This window comes from Oreochromis aureus, linkage group 6 (genome assembly GCF_013358895.1).
Source record: "Oreochromis aureus strain Israel breed Guangdong linkage group 6, ZZ_aureus, whole genome shotgun sequence".
Classification (NCBI taxonomy): Eukaryota; Metazoa; Chordata; class Actinopteri; order Cichliformes; family Cichlidae; genus Oreochromis; species Oreochromis aureus.
Window position 1 is genome coordinate 11,695,272 of NC_052947.1, and position 26,492 is coordinate 11,721,763.

The following is a 26,492-nucleotide window of genomic DNA, read 5'->3' on the forward strand; positions in this document are numbered from 1 at the left end:
CTTGTGACTGTGACACCGGTGATGATGGCTGAGTCCTACCTGTTGCTCAAGAGTCCTGCCCTTTTTCTTTTTCTTTTTTTGTAATCAGAGCTTTTGTGTAGATGATGGCATGGAATCTGCTGCTTTGTGTATGAATGTGTGTATAAAGTGGAGCAAGAGAGAAAAAAAGGCAAACGGCATAAAGTTATTTCTGAATAGCAGGTTGCACATTCGCTTTGTTTTTTGGATCTCTTGGCAACTTGGTGTAGACACCAAAATAAAGGCTGACTTTTTTCCCAATGATGACAAAGAGATTTTATCCGTCTTCAGGCTTTCCTCTGTACATTTAGTAACTTTTGTTGTTCACTCTGCCCAGGCACTGTAAAATTAAGATATGTACAGTTAATGTTGCGTCCAATCATTTTGAAAACAAGCTATTTTGGGTTTTGAGAGGCCTGTTGTTATCACAAACACGTACACAGCATGGCACGCACACGCAGATCCAGTTAAACTGGTTTGCTGCTCTGGCTGAAAAGAGAAATGAAGACAGTTTTTACCAGAGGAGATTTATTCAGGAAACATGTCGTCTGACTGGTACAGTGAGAACATAAGACAGATTTATTTCATAATAGGAAAAAGGAGACGAAATCCCGGCTTGTTCTCAAATACATCTCCATTACCTTTTTGGCTCACTATAATCAAGCCATTTTCACACACGCAACGCAACCCTGAACTATTTTTGATGTCACGCACCAGGTTCCATTTTCCTATTACAACGTGATGTCCAGATGTACTAATTTAAGTTGGTGAATTAACAGCGAGTGGTCGCGCTGCCTCTTACTGCCAACACTTTTTACTCACCTGAACTAACATTAGTTCATTATTAAGGACATATGAGAACCTTTAGACAGCCTCACATATCTGTCTGCAGTTCATCTGTGAGTGACACATTCTTGCACACTTCATGAAAAACAACACTAACTCACACGTGTTGGTGTATAACAAGTCTTATTGCTCCTCTTGAAGTTGACGGTTTGTTTATGCACCTTGTCTGTTTTCAGTGTATCGTATCACATTTCTCTAGCTACTTATGAAAAGAACATGGGTATTGATATTCATGGATATTTGGGAGGCATTGGGCAATCTATTTAATGAATCACAGTCAGATGTTACGTTTAATTAACACATTGCTTTCAGGTCATGTTCAGCTCTCCTGTAAGTTTCTTTTTTTTTCTTCCCATCTTGTCCAACTTTTCCACTTGTCATAAATTCCAAGGTCCCAGATGCTATCTTGAACTTGTTTTTCTTGAACACAATAGACACGTGCATCAATTATGGCATGAATTCAACAAGCTTTCTTCAAGGACCAGTGAGGGATAGATGAGTTTTTCTGCCCCTTCTTTTTCTTTTGCCGTGTCACAACATGGATATTTTCCATCCCATGATATGCTAACTTACTGCTCTAAACATTAGGTTATATGTAACCATATGAATGCTGATTAGCTTTTTGGTGGAACACATGAATTCACGCTATAAAGCCTCTCCTTCACTGCTGCCACAGACGTCAAGCATGACTGTCGGGACAGTGTTGAGTGTGGATGGCACTCTGGAATTAGACTTGGCAGCAGACCCTCTACAGAATCAAGATCTAGTCAGGATGTGGATGGAGGTCAACATGAAACCTGTCTGCCACCCAAAAGTGGATGTACACATTCTTTATGTACCCGTTCCTGTCTTCGACACGAGTTGCTGGTAAAGTGTCTAATATAAACAACTGTGACTTACTCTAAACTAGAATTGACTGTCAGTGTGAAACCTGTAATGTTGCGCTGGTACAGACTGGGAGCAGTTTCATGTTCTAATTGAACCTAATTTAGTCCTAATTTTTGATGCTGTTGCTGCAGGTCCAACCTCTGCATCTCAAAGCGCATCGGTCCATGAATGATGAAATGTGGTTGTGAGTACACAGGTTAACCATGAGATGTGGGATTGTGCGTCTCTTAGGTGAGAGATCTGTTGTTGACCTACATCACCTGAGCGCTCCCTCGGCATACGGCCTCATGATTACTCCCCAGCTGTTTCTCATCTGACTTACAGCGGTGTCCCCTGCTATCACTTTGTTTTCTTTGCTGGTTCACTTCCCAGTGTTCCCCGGCTCTCTGTCTCCTTGAGGTTTTTGAGTCATTTTTCATCTGCCAAGCTTCTCCTGTCGTCTCCAGTAAGGACTCAGAAACATTTTTATTTACCCCATTGTTTCCATATTCAGACCCATTATACCTCTTGATGCTTGTTTTCTTTAAACATAACTTAAACTGGTGTTTAGAGTTTTTAGAAATTAAGACATTTCTCCTCAGAGATGCAAAAGTGCCATTAAATAAATCATATTTCAAAATAATAATGTAGCAAATGACAGTGGTCAAAGAGATTGAGAGAAATCTTTATAAATGTCACTGTCCAATCACAAAGAGTCACTTCAGGTTAAATGATTTCACTGTGTGCTTAGTGTGGTCACCATGAGCTGGAAGGAGAGCAAATAAAATTGTGTTGCGAAAGTTTTGGCTCATGTACCAGTACATGAGTATTTGCTGAATGAATTAACAAAGAGTTTAATTTAGTATTATCATTATTATTATTATTATATTTAAATATTTGTTAATATAACGAACTGTATAAAGGAGATGAGAGCAGGGTTTATTATATCAGCCACCCTTGAAGGTAATAGGATAGAGAGGACATGTGGCATATTTTCTAATTAATATAATGTTGCATGGAGCCTGTAAATTTCCCTAAAGTTTTTTTTGTTGTTGTCTTTTTTAATCTTTTGCAAAGAAAAAGGTGTTGGCATAAGACAGAGGTGTAAACATAAGGCTCTGGACTGCAACTCAAGAAAATACCAGCAAATAGAAAAATGTTGAAAAAACACACAAAACACAAAGGAAGACAATAATGTGGTGTAACAACTTTGAAGAACTGCCCTGAGGCACGCTTAAAAGAACTGAGCATTCATCTGTGTTGTGGGGAAGAAAAAGATGCAGGTAACGTGTGTTTTAATTGCATGAGTCATTTAAAACTGTATATACATGTTTGGTATTAGCCTTTACTGTTAGTTCACTGTCCTATCACTGCTCCCTCACAATATTGTCTCACCCAAATCATGTCACAGTTATGTTTTGTGAGTTTTCTTTTTGTGTATGTGTGCTTTTGTGGTGTTTTATTTTCTCTTTCTGATGTATTTTATGTGCTTCTGCAACTTTTTAAGTTGCAATGCATTTGACATTTTCAATGCCACCATACTGGAGGACAGAATCACCCAGAAAATACTTCAATCTGACCCAGACGACAGGAAAATGTAAAGGCGGGAATCAATTTTACACATTCACATATATTTTCATAATCTTTACAGCTTGTCCCGATAAAGGAATCCCTTACAGCCATTCATATTACACCAGAAGTACATTTATACAGTAGATTTAATTAAATGACAGAAGCATTCCTGTTTTTCCATTATCTAATATAGATAGATGTTGAGAAAAAATATAAGTTAGGCTTCTTGACAGAAAGGATATTTTCACTGGTCGGGCCAAGTTAATATCAAAGTGGCCCACCATGTAAAACAGGTCTGACATCAGTAGAATAAGACAATCAAACAACTTGGATGCACAAAATAAAAGAAATATTATCTCAAGTGTAAAAGCTACTGGCTCTTATTTTGTTAGGCATCCAAATGAAACGATACTGAATTATACACAGAGTCAGCTGTAGAGGGCAGTAGTGCCACCAGGAAACCTAAAAGAAGAAGCGAGCGCTCCTCCAACAGGCGGCGGTAAGCAGGTTTACGTCTGAAGGATTCATTTCCGGTTTAGTTTCGACGAAGAAGAACGTAACTCACGTAATAAACACGGTTGAGCATTTGCACATGTGAGGACAAACTTTGTCTCTTTTCAACTGTTGTTAGTGTGTTACTGTTTTTGTGCTTACTGCGGTTTGAGCAACACTTGTGGCTAACTTCGGCTAACCGCGGCTACGTCAGCGCGCGAGGGAGAGCGTGAAAAACTCCGGAGGATGTTGCTCGTGTCCTCGTGACCTGTCATCATGTCGCGGTGGTTTAAACCCTGTACGCGGTCTTTTCTGCACAGTTTGGAGGCAGTGTTGCCAACTCCTCAGTAAGAAAAATCGCTATTGGCTGTCCTAAAAGTGAGAAGGGTCTGGCTGCAGCCACTGGGGGGCGCCATATTGCGACCGCCACACTAACCGGAAACACGTGACCTCCACAGTATTCGGAAATACGTTTTTTTTTTTTAATTGCACAAAATATAATGTACAACAATTATGGCAATCTCTACAAAGATTCAGTTTTTCCCACATGAAATAGTATCAGAACAGGCTGAATTCCAACATATAGAAGAAGGATAATGAACAGGAAGTACAAACAACAACAAATAAATAAATGAAATAAAATAAAAACAAACCCCAAACAGAATCAAAGTAAACAAATAAGCAAACAAATAAACAAAAAAGACAGATAATTAAAAAAACATAAAATAAGTTATACCGTTTTCTAACAGATCTAGTTCAACAATCATATGATTCAAATCCAGAGCTTGTTTTTTGTCCATAAATTTAACAGATGAGAGAAAGAGGCAGAGTTCTTTGTGAAAAGTAAAAAAAAGACGGCTTTGTTTTCAGAAAACGACATTTGTGAATGAAGAATTTGCCCATAATAATTATTACATTTAAAACATTTTCAAGCTTCTTTTCTTTTCTTAGAGAAGCAAACATAATATCATTTTTAGAAAATTCAAGTAAGTTTGGGATCTTAGGGAAGAGCCAGTAGTGCACATCGTTCCACAGGGCTTTACAGAATATACAATCATAAAATAAATGTTCTGTTGATTCAATATCCCCATTACAAAAAGAGCAGCAATTATCATCAATAGCGAAGCGACGTCTGAGAAATTCTTTGGAAGGGTAAACACCAGAGAGGATTTTGTAGTGGACCTCCTTAGCTTTGGGAGGAATGGGAAGTTTTAGGTAATTTTTTCTGATCTCTTTCTTTTGATCACCGGAGAACAGATGTGAGATGGAATTTGGATTGGATCTATAAGGGAAAAAAACATTAGTAAATAATTCCCTAATTTGGGAGTTTTTTAGACTGTTAGCTGTTATGTTATGCCCATTTACCAACAGTTCAGGGAGATCAGGGGATCTATAGTCAGGGTTTTGAAAAAGATTATATGCTGTACATAGAATGTTTTGAGGGATAGCGTTAGTAATTTTTTGAAATTCTTTGTTATTTATTTGCAGATCATAATTGGCGGTAAAATCTTCTAATAAAATTTTACCTCTATCATTTAACAAGTGCATCACTGACCAGATGCCCTTATCGTACCATTTTTCCATAAAGATTGATTTGTTTCCAACTTTTATGTAACGACAGTTCCATAGGGCTATAGTTATGTTTGTATATTAATTTCCAGTATAATAAAACTTGCTGGTGAAAGGAAGAGAGCTTTATGGGGAGTTTTTTTTTATGTCAAAGTCACATCTAAGTAAAAGATTAATTCTGCCTAGATCTGAGAATATTTTGCTTGGAATGTGAAACCAAAGGCTATTTTGACTTCTTAAAAATGACCTAAGCCAATTTATTTTTAGGGTGCCGTTTAAGCTGTCAAATTCAATAGCTTGCAAACCTCCATCTTCAAAACGTTTGACTAAATTACCTTGCCTAATATAGTGGGTTTTACGTTTCCATATAAAATCAAAGTTTAGCTGGTTAATAGCTTTGATTGCTGATTTAGGCACTCCTACCGCATATGCAGGGTATACTAGCCTGGAGATACTTTCCATTTTGGTAAGAAAAATTCTGCCTAGAATCGATAAGTCTCTCTGAGCCCAGTTATTTAAGTGAGTTCTACAGATTTGAATTTTCTCCCAAATATTAAGGTTATCTAAATCATTCTGTATTCGGAAATACGTTCCTGCATGGATCGTCGACTGTGGAAACCTTGCAAGTGGATCGTAAAGGTTGTCACAGAGTCTTTCATGTATAAATTTGCCATTAATAATTATAGAATTCTAGGAATCATCTAGTTTGCTTACACTGATTTAAAATTATTATTAAACTTTATTGACAAACAGTATACAGAACGTGTATACAACCAGAGCAAAATTAACATATGCCAGGGGGTGTAATACAAAGAATTACATACATTCAAATAATTTGTAATTACTACAAATGGTAATAGTTTTCATAGCCCTTTTGTTAAATGATCCACGAATCAATTTTATGTAACATAAAACATCATTATAGTAATGTTTAAAATTAGGCTTTTGGTTACTGTATTTGCATTTGTGAAAATAAAATTTAGCTAAGATAACTAACAAGTTTATTATAAAGTAAACATCTTTTTTTTGCCTTCGAAAGAAACAAAATACAACATTTTCCCATTTCACAGTAAAGTCTTTGTAGAGATGTCCAGCAATGAATCCACTGTAGTCTTTCCAAAATGTTCTAGCGTATGAACAGATCCAGAAGAGGTGCTGCACAGTCTCAGGATGGCTTCCACAAAATCCACAGTTCACATTTATTATGTCCCTTTTGAACTTTGTCATATAATGATTAGCAGGATAAAATTTATGCAGTATTTTAAATGAGACTTCCTTCACTTTATTCGTTACCAGATACTTGTTAGGAATTGTCCATACTCTTTTCCAGTTAATTCCAATAAGAGACCACATGTGGAATAGTTAGAGATTCTGTCTGGAACAAAGCATGAATATTCTTATTACTTTTACTATGGTTTGTTAGACAGATTCTTCCTATGTGTGAATCCAAAGGCTTGGGGAGAGAAACAGATGATATGCAAGGTTGAATACCTTTAAAAAGCATTATAATACCCGTAGGTATTGCATCAAATAATATGGCATATTCTTTGGGTGTGGCTGGAAATTTATAGGTGTTTAAGAATTCTGAATAGGACATAAGCTGCCCATTAGGATTAAACAGCTGATTCACTAAAACAATCCGTTTCTCAACCCACATAGAAAAAAATAATGATTTATTTTTATGCACTATGTTCCTATTATTCCAAATGAAATACGTATGGGCTGTAAAGTTGTGTTTATATATAAGGGACCAAGCTAATAGAACTTGTTTGTGAAACATCGACAGGTTTTCTGGAAGCTTATCTATATTATAATCACAACCTAAGATAAAATTTAGACCACCAAACTTAGAGAAAATGTGGTGAGGAATAAAATTCCAAGTGGATACCGGATTTTTAAGAAAATGTTTAGCCCAATTAATCTTAAATGCATTGTTTAGAGTAGTAAAATCCAAAACATTGAGACCACCGTGTTCATAGTCATTCATCACTACACTTTTTCTGATGTAATGTGTCCCGTTTTTCCAGAGGAAGTTGAAGAGCATTCGGTCAATATCCTTGCAAGTTTTGCCGTCCACATGCAGAGAAATTGCCGAGGTCAGTCGAGACAGACCTTCTGCTTTTGAGAACAATACCCTTCCTCTTAAACTTAAATCTCTCTGCAACCATTGATTTAAATTGGTTTCAGATTTTTTAATAATTAGGGGGAAATTTAGTGAAATTCTGTCTTTTGGATCTTTGCAGATAATCAGACCTAAATATGTTGCTTGAAGCAACTTGCTTCATTTTTAACTGTTATATTACAAATGCTCTGAACATTACACTCTTTGACAGGTAATAATTGACATTTATTTAAGTTTAGCACCAATCCAGACCCTTTTGAGAAATCCTCTATTACATGTAAAGCAATTGGCACTTGGCTGGCATTTTTAATTAAATTGTGGTATCATCTGCCAATTGACTGATGACAATCTCTCTGTCTGCTATATTTATACCTTTCACAGTGCTATTCGAAATATGAGAGGCAAGAATTTGGGTGCAAAGTAAAAAAAGATAAGGGCTAATTGGGCAACCCTGGCGTACCCCTCGATTAAGACTAAAACGAGAAGTGGTGCCATTTTTCATTCTAATAGCACTATTAGCATTGGAATACAGAGTTTTGATAGCTTTGCAGAAGATATCACCAAAACCAAATTTCTGAAGTGTAAGAAATATAAATTCATGCTCAATTGAGTCAAAGGCTTTATAGAAGTCCAGGAGAAGGATAAATGAGTCATCAGATATTAATGCTGAGTAGTCCAGAATATCCAGTCTAATATTATTGGGGATGTGCCTGTTTGTCATAAATCCAGACTGTGTCTCATCTACAATATCATCCAAAATATATTTAATTGTTCTAGCTAGCAATAGAGCTAATATTTTATAATCATTATTTAGCAGGCTTATTGGTCTCGAGTTGTCTATAAAAAGTAGGTCCTTCTTAGGTTTGGGAAGTCCTTGAGTAGGCTGGGGGGAAGAGTGCCCGTTTCAATACTTTCATTATAAACCTGCAACAAAAAGGACGCAAGCTGAGAAGAAAATGATTTGTAGAATTCAGCCACCAGCCCATCTGTGCCTGGAGATTTGTTGTTTTTAAGAAATTCAATAGATGTCAATATCTCTTTTTCAGTAATTGGACTGTCACAAAAAAGCCTATCAGCACTTTTAATCATTTCAACATTATTTACAAAGTCAATAAATTGGGTAGCGACCTTTGCGTTATAATTGGATTCATACAACTTTGAGTAGAAATTACAACAAAATTGAGAGATAATTTTTGCATCATCACTGACCGTACCATTTATATTCAATTTATGAATAGTATTGGCTTTAGATCTATGTTTTTCTAAGCGGAAAAAATAAGCAGAATTCTGCTCTCCCTCCTCTATCCATCTGTTTCTTGAACGAACAAAAGCTCCTTCAGCTTTCTGGCGGTAAAGCTCATCCAGTTTAGATTGAAAGGACCTAAGATGTAATCTATCCTCCCAGACCTCGTCTGGTGGGAGTTGATATATTGCGGAAATTTGAACAATTAGATTTTCTTCTTCTGCTGCCCTTGACTTAGCTATTTTTGCCCCATACTGTCTCAACATTTTAAATTTAAAAATTTCCCAGTTTGTGCCATAGGAATTCTCAATATTAGCCTTGTGTATAAAATGTTTTAACAGTCGTGTGATTTCAGATTTTACTATTGTATGGCTCAAAAGCGAACTATTTAATTTCCAATATGAGGATCTATTAATCGCTGTAGCCAGGTGCTCTTGTGGGCTAAAAGTCGCTAAATGACGTCATGACCTAATTTGCATAATTGGTCATGCTAATGTAATTGCAACCTACGTTGTAGGAGAGAAAAACAACATTGTGGAAAAGACATAAAGTGAGTTAAAAACGTCCTAAATGCATTTAGAATTTATTTAGAACTACAACAATTTTAGCAATTGTTGTTTTTTTAATGTCACAATTCCAACCCGGTGTTCAGAACACCGGCAAAAGTGACCCGAAATACGCACTCTGGTGGAGTTACTTTGTGTGTGTGTGTGTGTGTTTATAAGTAGTTTTAAACCTTGTGATCCACAAAACAACATAACAGTAAAAGAAGAACTGACTGCGTTACAGTCAGTGCGGGGGCAGCGGCTTCGGTCATGCGCGATTCATTTGCAGTTTGGACGCATAGGTGTGAACATCTGCCCTGATAGCAGCTGGGGGAGGACTATCCTCTGCCCGTAAGCGCTTTGGCACGACTGAGGTGCCCACGGCAGCACGCGCTGCTTGTTCAGAGTAAGAGCGATACGCGCTTTCACGTCAAAAATTCGTCATAAATGAGTCTCCAATAACACCAGAAAAGTCGCCAGATTTGTCGCTAGTCGCTTTTTAGAAAAAAAGTCGCTAAGGGCGTCTGAAAACTCGCTTAATATAGCGCTAAGTTGGCAATACAGTTTGGAGTTCCACAGGGGGTTTCGCTGCCTCACGCCGGACGGAAACAGACGGACGGAGCTCCAGCTGCGTGCAGCAGGCGACAGGTGCTGCTCCACGGTGCAGGGAGAGGTGAGGGTCAGGTTTGCCCCCAGTGCCACAGGTAAGACCCTTCGGTATCCTGCACGACCTTGCTGTAAACATGTGTTGCACGTGTCACGGTAAATTTAGTTTAAAGAATTATGGAGAAAAAAAAAAAAACTGTCAACAGCCCCCAAAATCCTTTTAGATGGATATTTTTATGCTTCAGTTTTGTTCATCTAACTTGTGGTCTGCACCCATGGCTGTTTTGTGATACTTTCTTTTTATTGTTTTCTTTCAACATTATACAGGGGAGATAGAGGGTAACAACAAAACAGAACATAAAAAATAAAAATAATAAAATAAATTATTATTAATAAAAATAATAATAATAAAAATAAAACAGGTGAAAAAAGAATGTGTTGGATCACCATGTTTCTACAATTTGATCGTTTGTCATGATCAATGTGATAGTCTTTATCCTGTCGATTTTCCCACTTTCGATCGTATTGATCTTCCTTAGTCCTTATTCTGTAAGTCAGTTGTTCCATAATTTGTATTTCGTCTATAATTTTGATCCATTCGTCCTGCGATTGTGGGTCTGTGTTGTACCATTTCCTTGTGATTGCCATTTTACCAGCTGCAAGCATCATTTTTAATATTTATCTATCTTCTTTCAACACATTTCCCGTAATGACACCAAGATATAATAATATACAAGACTTAGATACAGCATAACCCAGAATTTTACCTATAACTAAATGAACATCTTCCCAAAATGTTGTGATCTTGGGACAGAACCAGAACACATGGGAATGATTCACATTTACATCTCCACAGCTTCTCCAACACGGTTGTGGTAATGAAGTGTGTTCCTAATTTTGGGTGTTATAAAAAGTCTAATTACATTTTTTCAGCAATGCAGTCTCCAGGCACGTGATGATGTTGTTGCCTGCTGTGTTTTCCAAATTTGTGACCATTTCTCATCAGATCTGTTCACTCCCAACTCTCTCTGCCACTTCAGTTTTACATACGTTGTTGTACACCCTCTTGCCTCTATTATATGCTCGTAAATTGTAGAGATTATTCTAAATTTTTTGCATTGTAGGCTTCAGTTATGGTTTTGATTATTGAATTTTTATCCAGATTTACACTACGTTTTACTTCTTTATTCAAAAATGCCCTAATCTGTAAAAATCTGTAGTGATCATGATTGCTTAGATCATATTTTGTTTAGTCTCCTGGAAGATCATAAAATTCCCACCTTTAATTAGTGTACATATCGCTGTAATCCATTAGGAATCCACTGTTTAAATCTTTGTTTCATAGAACCAGGGATAAAACCCTTATCATAAGCTATCCATCAAAGCAGTCCGAGCTCTTTTTCCAGTTTGTATTTTCGTACCACATTAAACCATATTTTTAACATAAACTGAGTGACTAAATTCAGCTGTTTAATTACACTCATTGCTTCTTCTGTCTCCTATAAGGGTTTGAATTTCTCTTCCTTGTACTGATTTTTCTAAATTCTTCCATTTGGTTTCATAATCATTGTCACACCAACAAATTATATGCCTGATTTGTGCAGCATGAAAGTATGTCTAAAGGTTTGGGAGTGCCAAACCCCCCTTATCCTTTCTTATCTGTTGTGCTTCGAATTTGATTCTCGGTCTGTGACCATTCCATATAAACTTGGAAATGATTTTGTCCCATAATCTGAATTGTTTTTCAGGTATGTCAATGGGTAGTGACTGAAAGAGGTAGAGAGGTCTGCTGTTTTTAGTTTTAGTATGTTAGTATTTGTCACACCTTTGATTTAGGGAAGTCTTTGTGTCGGTACGGACAACATGTTGGCAAGCTTTATTAGGTGATTTATCTTGAGGCTCGTTTAAACTGTGGTCAGGATTCAGTATTTAAAAAATCTTTCTTTCTGTCTTAAAACTTTAGCACCCAGTACCTTAGAGGACAAAAATGTCAATGTTAAAATCAGAATGTCAGAATGTTGCACAGTTGTTGTCAGGTCTGAATAATTCAGGAATTATTGATCTAGATTTGTATATATATATATACATCATTTTAGAGTTAAATCTTTTAATCAACAACAGTCCTGGTTATAACTGCCATATATTCAGTAGCTTTCACTTTTTTAATGTCAGGTTATTTAAAACATGCTGCAGCTATTCTTTTCAATAAAAACACAATTTACTATTTACTAAATGCTACACATGGGATATATCAGTGATTAATGACATAAATAAAGGAGTATTCATTAGAATTTATTTATATGATATGCAGTCTGAGTATTTGCCCATTTGTATACAGTGCTTGGTACTGTAGAGGACAAAAAATATGTATATTTGAATGTAATTTTCCACTTAAACTGACTTCAGTATTTTTGTTTATTTCCATGTGTTAAAAAATGTGGGTTGACAGTGACTCTGGCAAAAATGACTCGTTTGTGTGTGTGTGTAGGAAGTGTTTGCACTGCAAACCTAGACAAGGCAATAATAGGCAATAATACAGTGGGATGCAAAAGTTTGGGCAACCTTGTTAATAGTCATTATTTTCCTGTATAAATCGTTGGTTGTTAGAATAAAAAATGTCAGTTAAATATATCATATAGGAGACACACACAGTGATATTTGAGAAGTGAAATGAAGTTTATTGGATTTACAGAAAGTGTGCAATAATTGTTTAAACAAAATCAGGCAGGTGCATAGATTTGGGCACCACAAAAAAAGAAATGAAATCAATATTTAGTAGATCCGCCTTTTGCAGAAATTACAGCCTCTAAACGCTTCCTGTAGGTTCCAATGAGAGTCTGGATTGTGGTTGAAGGTATTTTGGACCATTCCTCTTTACAAAACATCTCTACTTCATTCAGGTTTGATGGCTTCCGAGCATGGACAGCTCTCTTTAACTCACACCACAGGTTTTCAATAATATTCAGGTCTGGGGACTGAGATGGCCATTCCAGAACGTTGTACTTGTTCCTCTGCATGAATGCCTTAGTGGATTTTGAGCAGTGTTTCGGGTCGTTGTCTTGTTGAAAGATCCAGCCCCGACGCAGCTTCAGCTTTGTCACTGATTCCTGGACATTGGTCTCCAGAATCTGCTGATACTGAGTGGAATCCATGTGTCCCTCAACTTTGACAAGATTCCCAGTCCCTGCACTGGTCACACAGCCCCACAGCATGGTGGAACCACCACCATATTTTATTGCAGGTAGCAGGTGTTTTTCTTGGAATGCTGTGTTCTTTTTCCTCCATGCATAACGCCCCTTGTTATGCCCAAATAACTCAGTTTTCGTTTCATCAGTCCACAGCACCTTATTCCAGAATGAAGCTGGCTTGTCCAAATGTGCTTTAGCATACCTCAAGTGGCTCTGTTTGTGCTGTGGGCAGAGAAAAAGCTTCCTCTGCATCACTCTCGCATACAGCATCTCCTTGTGTAAAGTGCGCCGAATGGTTGAACGATGCACAGTGACTCCATCTGCTGGAAGATGATGTTGTAGGTCTTTGGTGCTGGTCTGTGGGTTGACTCTGACTATTCTCACTATTTGTCGCTTCTGTCTGTCCGAGATTTTTCTTGGTCTGCCACTTCGAGCCTTAACTTGAACTGAGCCTGTGGTCTTCCATTTTCTCAATATGTTCCTAACTGTGGAAACAGACAGCTTAAATCTCTGAGACATCTTTCTGTATCCTTCCCCTAAACCATGATGGTGAACAATCTTTGTCTTCAGGTCATTTGAGAGTTGTTTTGAGACCCCCATGTTGCTACTCTTCAGAGAAAATAAAAAGAGGAGGGAAACTTACAATTGACCCCCTTAAATACTCTTTCTTATTATTGGATTCACCTGTGTATGTAGGTCAGGGGTCACTGAGTTTACCAAGCCAATTTGAGTTCCAATAATTAGTTCTAAAGGTTTTGGAATCAATAAAATGACAACAGTGCCCAAATCTATACACCTGCCTGATTTTGTTTAAACAATTATTGCACACTTTCTGTAAATCCAATAAACTTCATTTCACTTCTCAAATATCACTGTGTGTGTCTCCTATATGATATATTTAACTGACATTTTTTATTCTAACAACCAATGATTTATACAGGAAAATAATGACTATTAACAAGGTTGCCCAAACTTTTGCATCCCACTATATTAGACCATGCAACCATCCCAAGCACTGCAGCATGGTGGACTACTGGTGCCTGCACTGATTCATCTCCATGTTTGTTGTGGAAGTTGCACTGGTTTGGGAGTGGTTTTGTGTGTCACATTTGCTATGAGCCAACGGCTGTGATGGGGTTGGATTAATTGAAGGTGTGTGTATTTGATTGCACTGATAGCCAGCTCTAAGGTGACTTGATTTAAATTGGTATATGATGGATAGTTAGCTGCTCTGTGAGTTGTAAAATGAAGATGCGGTGAAACTTAGTCTCTCTGTGCAGGCCAGGGCCTACTATATGCCGCAGCCTAAAGACAGAGTTGGGTTTCTGAGCCTTGAGTTATTACCAGCCTTCTACTTACAGGGTGGTGGGTCTTGGAAGACAACTGCTGTAAAGTGTAACTGACTTTTGGAATATCTGGCTCTGGCCTCGGACCGTGTGTTTTATCCCTTCATTTTCTGATCATTGTAGTAATAAGTCATTACTTCAGGTTATGGCTCCCAATGGTGGTTCTACAAGCTACTGAATCATGGGATGTACTTTGGTTTTCACACTGCCTGAGCATTTTGGTTTAGTGTTTGTTTAATAAATAAAGAAAGTTAATTATGTAATGTGTTGTTTTTTACCTAAGGTTGTATTTTCTGAGTGAAAACGTCATCTGGTCCATCACAAAGATGTATGTGTTCATCCACCGTTTAACATTTAGAGAGTCAAATTTGTGTTGGTTCTTTTTATTAGTGTATTATTTATTTCTGGATTGTTTCGTTTAACCAGCAATGACTAAAAATTTACCCAAACATCATCTTTTATTATCCCAAGCTTTAGGAATTTCATATCCTAGGATTTTTATTCCTGAAATTTCCTAAAACTTGATGACTTTTTTCCCCACTTTGGATCGACCTTTCTCTTTCTGGAGACCCTGGTATGATTTAGAGGTACGTTGATCTGCTTGTGTGCTTCAATCAAGATATTTATTTCTGCCTTTTCCTCTTGAGATATTTCTAGTTTTTATCTAATTTGATCAAACCTGAAGTCTTTAAAAGTCTTTACTTTTTCATTTAAACTCCCTCTTGAGTTCATCAAAGCCTTTGTCAGTGTTTCCTGGGGTTAATCTGTACAATGCTGTAACACATTTATTCCACTGCTGTTTAAACTGGACATGACTAATTCTAAATTTGGGATCCAGTGTTTGTTTTTAAATCCATATTTGTCCGAAATCTGGGATCATTCATGTGTTTTGATCACATTACTTCAATAACTGTTCAACAACTGATCATTTTTCATTTCTCGCTCCATCTACCTACTTATTACACATTCAATCTGCATTTAAATTCTCTCAGTTCCCAAAGACAACCAGACGTGTAAGGGAACATTTGGCATGAAATGATGCTGTTGCACAAGTTTTAGAATGTGGCTTTTCAAATGCAGAACAGATAAGACACTGTATGAGCATGAATTCAACGTTGCTGTGCTCACCAATGGTTAAATGTCTCATCTAATTTGGAGCAGCAGGAACATGTGCTGCTAATTTCACTCTGAATGCAGGATTATGTGCCTTCAGTTACTGGTTGGGTGCAGCAGTCCTCTCAGAAATGTCTCTCCCATATCTTTTTGCATCGTTTAGCGCTGGCTGCATACTTTTGCAGCTCGCAGCAGATATGATACACTACAGATATACTACAACACTACACCAAGTTATTGGTGTAGCAGCAGAACTGCATGTACACAGGAATAAGACTACACTGATGGTAGTCAGAAAAAGGGTATAAAATTACTTGGGTTTGGGATGGGTCAGTGAGGATCACACCGAGAGTCCCAGGATCTCATGACTTATTAAGTAAAGGAGGCTGACAGTGAAGGTGTAGCTCTTTCAGCTCTGCCCTGAAACCTCTTCTCTCTGTGGTCACAGCCTGTCCCCCAAAACTGTAAGTACTCTGCTTTAACTCAATGATCAAGTTTAACACTGAATATCTTTTTGTTATTCAGACTTTTGTTTTTTTAATTTAGGACAGCTTTTCTTAAGTGTTTATGTTGAAATGCACATTTTTTAATGTGTGTACACAGGAAAAATGGCAAATGCGCAAGTTCCTGTTGGTGAGTTTGTGCCATACAATCTGTATTTATGTTGTTACTCTTAAAGCTGAGCTCTAATTTCGTGTGATTTTATTTAAAAACCTGATTTGTTTTTGCATTTGCTCTTTTGGTGCTCTCTATCTTTGTTTTTCTGCAGCTACGGTCGGTCCACTGGGAGACAGCCCAGTTCAGATCGCCTGCCCTAACTGCCATCAGATAGTCCTCTCCAAGGTGGACTACGCTGCTGGATTGCTCACTTACCTTTTCTGCGGAGGGCTCTTCTTCTGTGGGTAAGAAGAGTTCAAGCATCGTTTGCTTCACCATGCCAATAAAAGAATTTTACAGATTTCATACAGCTCCTCACAGTGTGGCTGGAAAACCACATGGAAACTGTTTGGAAGTGAAAACATGCAAAAGCTGGACTAAAGATTAATGTCACTGCAGTGAGTTTTTAGCAAGAGATGGTATTAATCTGTCAAGCTGTTGAGCTCTCACAGATACAGTGTTTTTAGATCAGTGTTGGTGCTAGAATCTGGTGTTAGTCTGATCCTATTCATAAAGGACTCTTTCCTGTATTTCCTCTAGTTGTTTAGTGTATGAATGCATAGGGAGAGCAAGCATTAGTGTTAGCTGTTTAAGCTAAGCTAACAGCCTCCAGCTCCAGAGATATGCAAGTTGGATCAATCCTTCAGTTTACTTTTACTTAAATAATTGAGTAATATAGAATTACTCTCCCACTATGTGCATATTGAAATTTATGCCAACATGCACAATACTGAAATAACATTAAGATTTAAAAACATTGCTAAAGCACTACAGTAACACAGCTGGTGGTGCAGTGATAGAAAGAAGGAGATGTTTGGTTTTAGTTGTTAAACTCCTGTTGGTGTGCCAATAATTTTTTAAAGTGATGACTACACACTCAAAACCCAAGCTTCCTCTTCTGTGCATGTTTACTGGTCTCCCTATCTTTTTCTAAAAAACTCATGTCACAGCTGTGGCTTCATGAAATCATGAGAATTATGAGAAACTGACTGAAAAATACACAAAGGCTGGATGCACATGTGGAGATACTTTCTTTTAAACTAAGGTCCAAGCTCTTGTTTGGGGTACATTTCTAATTGATCCTAGCTGTTTTGGATGGCCTGGCTTGTATTTGTATAGCGCTTTACTTAGTCCCTATGGACACCAAAGCGCTTCACACTACATTCAGTCATCCACCCATTCACACACTGGTGATGGCAAGCTGCATTGTAGCCACAGCTGCCCTGGGGCGCACTGACAGAGGCGAGGCTGCCGGACACTGGCGCCACCGGGCTGTCAGATCAATCTTTGAACAATTTCATTTTTTAAAAGTATGTCCAAAAATGGAAATATGATATCAACTGCCACATCATATCCCTTACATGAGATAGTCCTGAAAATGAATAAATGGATCTTTGAAGGTTAAAAAACATGAAAATAAAAAGGATATAAGTAAATAAATCTGATCATCACTGCTGTCATTTCCAGCTTTGTTTTAGGCTGCTGCCTCATCCCATTCTGTGTGGACCGTCTGAAGGATGCCAAGCACACCTGTCCTGTCTGCAAGACTGTACTTGGGGTGTATAAACGCTTATAACTCAAAGACCTGCATCAATTTATACATGGCATTTTGCAAACAAAAGACACTTACAAAAGGTCACACTCATAACGGAATAACTGATAATCTTTTGACTAATTTGCTGTTGGTGTACATATGAAACCTTTGAATATTAAAACACTGACACCAAGCAAATAACGAGCTCTGATGACTGTTTTAAGGCTGTTTAATATGTGTTTATTATTAATCTCTCAAATACATTTTCATAGTAAGACTGAATAAAGAAAGTACTATCATGAAAATCATTTACAATCTCTCTTACTGTACCTGAACTATTTTGTTCATAGCGAGCATTACAAGGAAGGAAGCAAATGCCCTTCTGTTTAACATTATTTCCTTCTATTAGTGATAAATTAAAACAAAAAGATTAATTCAAGCCTTTATCCAGTTATCTACAATTTTATACTTCATATTCCAATAATCTTCCATGAGACAAGTTGTCTTTACATTACAACATACTGAGAAGTGATGAGGAGCACAAGAAGAGCGAAGAAAGAGAAGCCAGCGCCTCGGACTGGAGGAGCATTGCCTGGAAAGAAACATAGAGTCACATTAGAGACCAATTATTTCTAGAACATTAGCATATCGACAGCCAGGGTGCCCATGTTTGACTTGGACCGCACACAAACCTCAACAAGTGGGCTTTTTAGAAAACTCTGAAACTGCTCGATTAGTCAGCCAGTTCTTTGTAAGCATCTTTTATCAACCTTTAATTATCAAATTCTGTCTGAAGGTAGAACACTAAAAGGTTAAATGTGTGGGTGTATGCAAAACAACTGTCCATCATAAAAAATATATAAAGAAAATTTTACTATAATACACTAAATCTCAGTCTGTCTGCAAACTCCTACATGATCGGGAGTTGAGCAACTGTAATGTCCACACAGGCACAGCTCAGACCCTTAAGGGTTCTTATCTACATCAGGTCTTTTGTTGTCATCATATTGCCTAGCAGCCACATACCGATGGTTCCAAAGTAACCAGTTTTTAGTGTTTATGCACCTCTAACATCATATAAAAACATTGTATCATTTTCATTTCACAACAAAAGGATCTAGTCAGCCACATACTTAAAATATTCATTTTTCATATCAAGTTGTGATGTTTACACGATCAATATGTCAAGTTTCCTGTATTCATGGTGTAGTGCGTGCATGTACTAGTTTTTCTGAATTGGGATTCTCTTGTAATATGAAAATATTGATATGAAAATAATAAGTATTTACTGTATTTCAGGCTGGCATCATTAATCACGCAGATTAATGATGCAAAACCGAGTTCCCTTTCACCACCAATGTGTTTTTTTTTCTTGTCGGTGCTTCTAATGTGCGGAGGTCTCTACATATTTGTAACAAAACAGCAGGATATGACACAAAAATGTTTAAAAATGAGAAACTGAAAGATTGAATCTGCAGCTTAACATTTCATGTTTTCCTGCTTTATTTTGGCCATCTTTGCTTTATGTGCTCCTGATCAACACTTGGGCCCGATTTCCTTCCTGCTACACCCTCTTCCTGCATAAGTCTGTTCTATGTGCAGACAGTGTGCCATATTAAGTTTGAAATGTGGTACTGCTGCTTTATCTGAGGTGTTGTTCTTTGAATATTTTACCCCATGCTACCTTTTGTAATACTTACCCGTGGTGGTGCTGGATCCAGTTGTTGATTTTGTTGTTGAAGTTGTCCCCGATGTTGTCGTTGAAGCTGTCCCCGATGTTGTCGTTGAAGCTGTCCCCGATGTCGTTGATGAAGTTGTTGATGATGAGCCCGATGTAGTGGTACTGGAGTTGGTGACCGTCGGGGTGATGGTGGTGTTGGTGGGACTAGCCTTGCCTCCTGTAAGCCCCACTCCCAGAGTATTAAGATCGGACTGCAACTGTGATCTGATCCAGGTTTGCACCACTGTCACATTTTCATACAACTTCAGAACTGGGAGGTTGGTGCCAAGAAGACCTTTAATGTCACTAACAGTCAGGTTCTATGGAGAACAGAGCAGACACATTTTGTTTTCATGAGCAAATAAACACACTTACTTTATTCTTCACCAGAACAAAAACAAAAACCCCACTTATTTTTACAACTTATCAGGCCTGTCCAATGGTTTGAGTGAAGTAAATAAATTGAGCTATAATGCAAGACCCCGTCCAAATAAATAAATAAATAAACTGACCTGTATAACACTCTGAAGCAGCCCAGTGAAGGTCGGGAGGTCCATGCTGATATTGGAAGACACTAAATTTTGGATAAACGCAAGATCTGCACCCGCTGCAAGATGGGAAAAAATGAAAAGTACATTAACTTTCAGCTGTTTAAATGTAGTTTTTCTTTTGTGAATGTGGGTCTGTTTGCTTACGTAGGTAAGATTGTAAGAGCTGGTAAGTGGAAGCGGAGATAGAGATTGAGCGGGTCACTGGGATAAATGCTTTATAGGCGAGGGCGAACAGTTCTTGCTTTTTCTCAGTGGTGCAGCTGGATATGTCCAGGGCATCGGCGTTTCTGCAGGAGATAAAAACACAGGGATGGTGTGTTGAGTTTATGGAAATCATATAATTAGGGATGGGTACCGGTATGGCACTGGTTCTGACATAAACGGTAGTTACCAGACCGAAAAGCAGTGCACATTTCGGTGCTTTTTTTCCTGAGATGTCATACACTTTGGATTCTAGCCAATCATTTTAACTTTGCAAGCGTAGTAGGCGGGCCCAGGTACGTACGTTCTTTTAGAGCAGAGCTACAGATTAAAAATGCCCAAGGCGAAGCGGTCAAAAGTCTGGCTGTACTTCACAGCAAAAGATGCAAACTCAGCAGCCTGCAACAAGTGCTTTAAGCTGATACTGTGCAAAACACCTCGAGTCTGATCAAACACCTGGCGACGCATAGCGTTTTTTTAAAAGCCGAGAAATGCACCGTATTTGATAGCTTGCTGCAAGACCTCACACCGTGCACATCTACTGCGGGTGTGGTGCCTGTTATCGGACCCGGAGTTAGCAACATCCCCCAAGCAAGTAGAGTCCTGACCCCTAGCCCTGCCAGTGTAGCAGAAATGATGAGGATGATGATGGCAGCAGCAGCCGTTCTTCTCTGCGTGAGTAGCTTAATGTTGTTCGTGTGTAATTTATGTTGAGTAGGCTAACCACGTTATTAAATTGATGCATGTAAGGTGAACTAACAAACACCGTCGTAGTTACATGCGGCTGTCTTCTTGTTTGATGGCAGATACTCCCTTCACCCTGGCCAAAAAGGTAGCCCAAAGAAAAAGTGGAAAACAGTTAAACATGAGAGGTTTTTGGACAAAGTTTGTGTTTTTTCCATTGTTTAAGCACTGCTTCCAGCCAAGAGTGATGCCATATATGCCCAATAGCTGCAGAAAAGGCTAACATTGTTATCTTTTTACAAAAACAAACAGCTGAACATGAGAGGTTTTTGGACAAAGTTTGTGTTTTTTCCATTGTTTAAGCACTGCTTCCAGCCAAGAGTGATACCATATATGCCCAATAGCTGCAGAAAAGGCTAACATTGTTATCTTTTTACAAAAAAACAGCTAAACATGAGGTTTTTGGACAAAGTTTGTGTTCTTCATTCTTTAAGCACCGGTTCGAGCACCGTTTAAGCACCGGCACCGTTTCAAAAGTACCGGTTTGGCACCGGTATCGGATGAAACCTAAACAATACCCATCCCTACATATAATGTTATTTACCATTAAATCAGACTTTTTTCTACTTATCTAAATAATTTAAAGATTTATGTGGGTTCACCTGCCTTTGTAAGTGCAGGATCCCTGACAACATGTTCTAGTACCTTTCAGATATTACCTGCTGCTAATGTCATGTAAAAATAACCTCCAAACACACACACACTCATGCACAGTCACAGCTCTGATGCCTTACTTGATGCTTCCAACCGAAATGTTCCTGATAACAACAACATCCAGGGCACACAGGTTTGGTCCTCCAATGGCGTTGAGCGCCACACTGCCGAGACTGTTCCCCTTTACACTCAGATACTTGGAGATGATGGCTTTGGCCTTGATGAGGAGAACCAAGCATTGGTGAGAAGACACAAGCATGTAAAGTAAGCTCACATTCAGATTTTTTCTTCTGTTTGCTCACCAGAACCGGGTCCCACGGTCCGTTTGAAGGATCCATCAAAGAAGAGAGTGTGTCGATCTGAATAATACTCCACATGTTGATGTCTGCCATAGTGGCACTACGGGACATTGCTCCTAAGATCTGAACCTGATCTTCTGGGATGATGCCGCTGGCATTGTAAGCCTATAAATTTGGGAAAGTCAGAAGATATTTAGACTCAAATTTAGATAGCAAACTGTTCAAAGAGAAAAACTGCTGAGAACAAACAAAACAATGCAAGAACACCTCAAAAACAAAAAACAAGGATTTAGGGTTTGAAAGAGAAGTATAGACCCACGCTTAACCGTCTATAAGATCATCAGCAAAAACTGTAAACTAATCATTTAACTTCCTCACGTGTTTCTGTGGAATTTTAAAAATAAATAGTCACAAAAATTAAGAGACCAAGAGAGAAGAAACCTCAGTCAGATGCTGATAATGTCACTTAACCTTGTAAAGCCTGAATCATGAGGTAAATGCCAGGAAATTATGTATATATATATATTTTTAAAGTGGAGTGTTTATTGAACCTTCCGTTTGGATCATCTTTGCTAATCTGACATTTCTCTACAATTTATTTAGGTTTATCAGCAGAAACAAAACTGACCTGGTGATGTTGAGGTCTTAAAGACTCACAAAAGCCATGTATTAAATATGACACATGGTGTCACAGAGTTAAAATCTTTAGGCTTAAAAAATGGAAGTGGTTAGCGCTGTGGACTTTGCATGCCCTCCCTGTGTCTGTGCTGGTTCTCTGGCTTCTTTCCACAGCCTAAAAACATGCATGGGGTTTGCTTGAATGGTGATTTTAAACTGACCATAGGTCTGAATATGTGTTATGTGTTTCTGAATGGTTCTCTGTGTTAATCCTGCCCTTCAGGAGGGGCCTAACCTGCCTCTCTATCTATGCCAGCTGGGATAGGCTCCAGGAGTTTTTTGCCACTTACCTGTCGCAACTTGCTGAGAACAATCGTTGTGTAGTTCTGTTCCTGCACCTGGCTAACAAGGGCATCCAAGTTGTCTTTCACAATGGTGGAATTGAGGCAGCTGGTGAACTGACTTATATCATAGTTTAAGGGGAATGTTAGATTAACGATAGTCACACGGGTTATGAAACCCAAAGTGCAGTCAGTGGCTGAAACACAGAAAGAGAAACAATTTTCGGTTAAACAGTGAATTCTCTCTAGATTCTAATACATGGACCAAGCAGTTGACAGAAGGAAACCAACCTGTAGATCGCTTTGACTCATCCGGAATGGACATCCTTATTGCACTCTTCAGCTCCCCGATCTTCTGGCTGTCCACGTTGTTTTCCTTGAGAACACCCAGGAAGTACCTCAAGTAGTTGTTCTTTGTTTTCTGCTCACAGGAACAAAGGGAAAGAAAGAAAGGCGCATAAAGAACAAGGTTAAGAGCAACAAACAGAAAACAAAATAAAAAAATATAAATGTTTGCGGTCATGTATTACTCACAGTGTTGAAGTAATCATAGAAGGTTGAAGACATATACAGAGACAGCATCCCGAGGTCTTTCAGAGTTTGCTCAGTCCACACTGAAGGAGCTCTGGTTATCACGAAAACAGGACGGTGGTTATTTGGGGGGACACAACGGGCCAAAAGTAAAAATGTAAATCTGCTGACAAGGAAACAAACGAACAGGAATGAAAATCTGCCACAGCGGTGAAGCGTTTTACGTACCCAGATCTTGTGTTGCCATTAGTCATTCGAGCCTGAACAGCAGCTGCTTGAGCAGAAGTGAGGCTGGGGCAGGCTTTGAGTTTTTCCAAGATGGATGAATCTGAGTTTAGGATGTAGGATGCATCCAGGATGCAGCACATGTTTCCCAATACTGATATTTCATCTTCAGTTAAGCTTGTGTTTGTTATGCCCTTTGAAAATAAAAGAAACAGAAATTCATTTCAGCTCAAAACATTAAAGAAAACCTTAGTGTGATGACAGTTATTTCCAGTGATTTTTGCTATATTTCATGCAATTATTAATAAATCTAATCTTTACAGCTCAAGAAGTGATGTGTGGTTCGAAGACTCACCAGGCAGCTCTTTGCATTTTCAAACAGGGCAGTGCGCTTGTAGCTGAGCGCTGCAGAGAAGACAGAGAAGTCTGCATTTCCCAGCTCTGTGAAATAGGCCCTGCAGCTGCCCTGCGGCACCAGTGAGTAACTGCAAGAGGAAACACAAGTGTGACAAGCTGTAGCATCCACCATTCAGCTTTAATTCAGAACAAACAAACAGGGTTCTTACTCATAATACAGCAGAACATCTGGAGGGTAGAGGTTGAAGCTGGCAGCATCGTCTTTAATGTAAGTGTACATGCAGGTCAGCTGTTGATAAAAAAAGGCGAAATAATTAGCACCTTGTATCGTCCTTGTTTATGACGGAGAACGTGTAAGAAAGCTCCATGATTTGTTGGATGGTGACGGATTATTGTAATTTTGCCTTCTTCACCAAAGATAGAAGTCTGCAGTTTAATCACATCTTGGTTGCTTGATGTAAAATCCACTGTGGTGGCGTGCAGAGGCAACGCTGCAAAAATTGCACCTTTGTCCAAAATTGTAGTACCCTGTTATATACGGTGTAATCTACATAACGCTGGGCATGTATATATTGTTTTAAGTGTGTTTTAAACAAATGTTAGTTACTCATTTGATGTCTGATATGTTCACTTTTTAACATTTGAGCAGATATGAAGGAATCTTGGGAGATTTTAAATATCCCATAAATGCCTTGAATACTGTACCTGAGACTCCACTAGATTAACCTTCCTGCTGCCTGACCTCCGACAGGCTTTGATCAGGTTCTTGACTTGCCCATTGCCAATCTTCCTCACTCCAGTGCATGTGAACCCTTGAAGCACAGAGGATGACAAACTACACACACACACACACACACACACACACACACACACACACACACACACACACACACACACACACATGCACACTGTTAGCTCTACTCAAACCCATTTGCAGGTTGTTTTGATTGATCTCCCAGACTGATTGGAACTCACTTGTTTGGACCTCCCAGCTGTGCGGAGGCGCTCTCTGTAGCTAACGACTCAAAGAACAATTCAGCCTAACAAAACAATTTAAAAAAAAGAGTCTGTAATAACAGGCATGTAGCACAACACGTCAATAAAAACTAAGCTGAGGGTTTCATCTTCTACCTGCTGCCGTTTCCATTTCTTTTTGTTGAGTTTGGTGATAACGTCGTTGCTACTGGAGAAGTCCACCAGCAGGGATCGAGGGATCTCAGTGGCCAGGTCATCGGGAACGTTCTGGATCACTTGCACGTTGCTGGTGTTCACTGATATGATCTGAGAGAAGATGGGAAGCGTTGTGAGTTAACTCTCTGTGGAGAGCTTTCTATCTTCACCCGAAGCAGCTGATGGAAGTGTGCAGTTCAAATCATGCTCAAGTTATAGATTTGCATGAAATCTGTCTGACTGACTGATAGAGTGAAAGGGTAAACAGGACAGTGAAACCAGCGTTTGTAATAGTGGGTTGTGGTTAGGTGTACAACTACCCAGAAAAACGGTAAACCTTTAGTTGTCTGAGCTGTCCCCTTCCCATGTGTTTTTTCTTTCTATTTTTGTGGCGTTTGTGGGCTACTTAAACCAAACCAGCTTCACTGATTCATCGTTGAATGAAGGCTGTAACAGAAAACCTGTCATACCTGACTGACAAAGACCTGCTGGATGATCTGAGGACCAGAAAGGAGGTTTGCCACCAGTGAAGGAGTTTGGGAGGCACTTATCAGCTGATTACCGGAGATGCTCGAGAACACTCTGGAAGGTACACCAATGATGAGAGTGCCCAGACTTATCAGCGATGATGAGCTGTTGATCTGGTGGAATGGAAAAGGATGGAAGCAGCACATGCATAAGAGAGCATGACCACAAAGATGACTTTGATTTTTCTAAAGTCAGGATTCAGTCTAAAATCTGCTACCTGTATCACGCCTGAAGACAGCAGAGACTGGATGATGGCCTTGGCCTGACCTTCGCTCCAGCCCGTCACAGTGGAGAGAGTGCTGATGGAGTTTATTAAGTCCTGGGGTTTGATTGAGTTGATCTGATTCAGCGACATGCCGGTGCTTTGGCTGCCGAGGGCAGAAATGACTGTGGAGTCAATGTTCTGACCAAAGGTACCTGCCAAAGCAGCAGTGACCTTCACACATGAGAGAAAAACTTTGTCAGTAGAGTCAAATTTATGTCTACAGTGTAAATATTCTGGGGAACAAAACTTTATTTTGTTAATAAAAGGAGAGCTTAGTGCTCTTTTATTCATCTTTCCATTTCACCCTTCTTAAAATCACATACCCCAGAACAAAGAGCTCTACACCACTCTAAATAATAAACACCAGATTCAAAACAGGAGCCTGCAAGTGAAACTAAACCCACTTTTATGTGGGTGACAAATTTAAGGAAATAATAAACAACTTTTTACCAGGATACCAGGCAACATGCTGAATCTCTAAAAGACTGAAATCTTATAACATTCATGTCTATTTGACCATACAAAGACACCTATACTGTATTCAGTGTAGGTATGTGCATTTCTTAAGTT

General features: G+C 38.7%; 2 protein-coding genes across 2 annotated transcripts in view; one reads left to right on the forward strand and one right to left on the reverse strand.

The window, feature by feature from the left end:
• The first annotated feature begins 15,586 nt into the window (after window positions 1-15,586).
• On the forward strand, window positions 15,587-18,023 carry LOC120440791 (lipopolysaccharide-induced tumor necrosis factor-alpha factor homolog). Its single transcript, XM_039614044.1, has 4 exons — window positions 15,587-15,991; window positions 16,131-16,160; window positions 16,297-16,429; window positions 17,652-18,023. Exons 2-4 carry the CDS (start codon window positions 16,136-16,138, stop codon window positions 17,758-17,760), a joined length of 267 nt encoding a protein of 88 aa, XP_039469978.1. The 5' UTR covers window positions 15,587-15,991; window positions 16,131-16,135; the 3' UTR covers window positions 17,761-18,023.
• Window positions 18,024-19,414: 1,391 nt separating this feature from the next.
• LOC116314637 overlaps window positions 19,415-26,492 on the reverse strand; it is a 32,400-nt gene continuing 25,322 nt past the window's right edge. The window contains exons 49-63 of the mRNA XM_039613223.1: window positions 25,875-26,093; window positions 25,600-25,770; window positions 25,091-25,240; window positions 24,169-24,248; window positions 23,958-24,087; window positions 23,606-23,796; window positions 23,381-23,471; window positions 23,138-23,267; window positions 22,856-23,043; window positions 21,891-22,052; window positions 21,669-21,805; window positions 20,134-20,276; window positions 19,951-20,045; window positions 19,681-19,758; window positions 19,415-19,561 (exon numbers count right to left, since the gene is read on the reverse strand). Of these exons, the coding sequence (XP_039469157.1) occupies window positions 19,415-19,561; window positions 19,681-19,758; window positions 19,951-20,045; window positions 20,134-20,276; window positions 21,669-21,805; window positions 21,891-22,052; window positions 22,856-23,043; window positions 23,138-23,267; window positions 23,381-23,471; window positions 23,606-23,796; window positions 23,958-24,087; window positions 24,169-24,248; window positions 25,091-25,240; window positions 25,600-25,770; window positions 25,875-26,093 (2,112 nt within the window). The remainder of the gene's footprint in view (window positions 19,562-19,680; window positions 19,759-19,950; window positions 20,046-20,133; window positions 20,277-21,668; window positions 21,806-21,890; window positions 22,053-22,855; window positions 23,044-23,137; window positions 23,268-23,380; window positions 23,472-23,605; window positions 23,797-23,957; window positions 24,088-24,168; window positions 24,249-25,090; window positions 25,241-25,599; window positions 25,771-25,874; window positions 26,094-26,492) is intronic.

Excerpts from the sequence above, each read along its gene's own strand:
- LOC120440791 (XM_039614044.1), top strand. The coding sequence starts at position 16,136 with ATGGCAAATGCGCAAGTTCCTGTTG. Across the intron at positions 16,161-16,296 it reads AAATGCGCAAGTTCCTGTTG|CTACGGTCGGTCCACTGGGA; the intron begins GTGAGTTTGTGC and ends GTTTTTCTGCAG. Across the intron at positions 16,430-17,651 it reads GGAGGGCTCTTCTTCTGTGG|CTTTGTTTTAGGCTGCTGCC; the intron begins GTAAGAAGAGTT and ends TGTCATTTCCAG.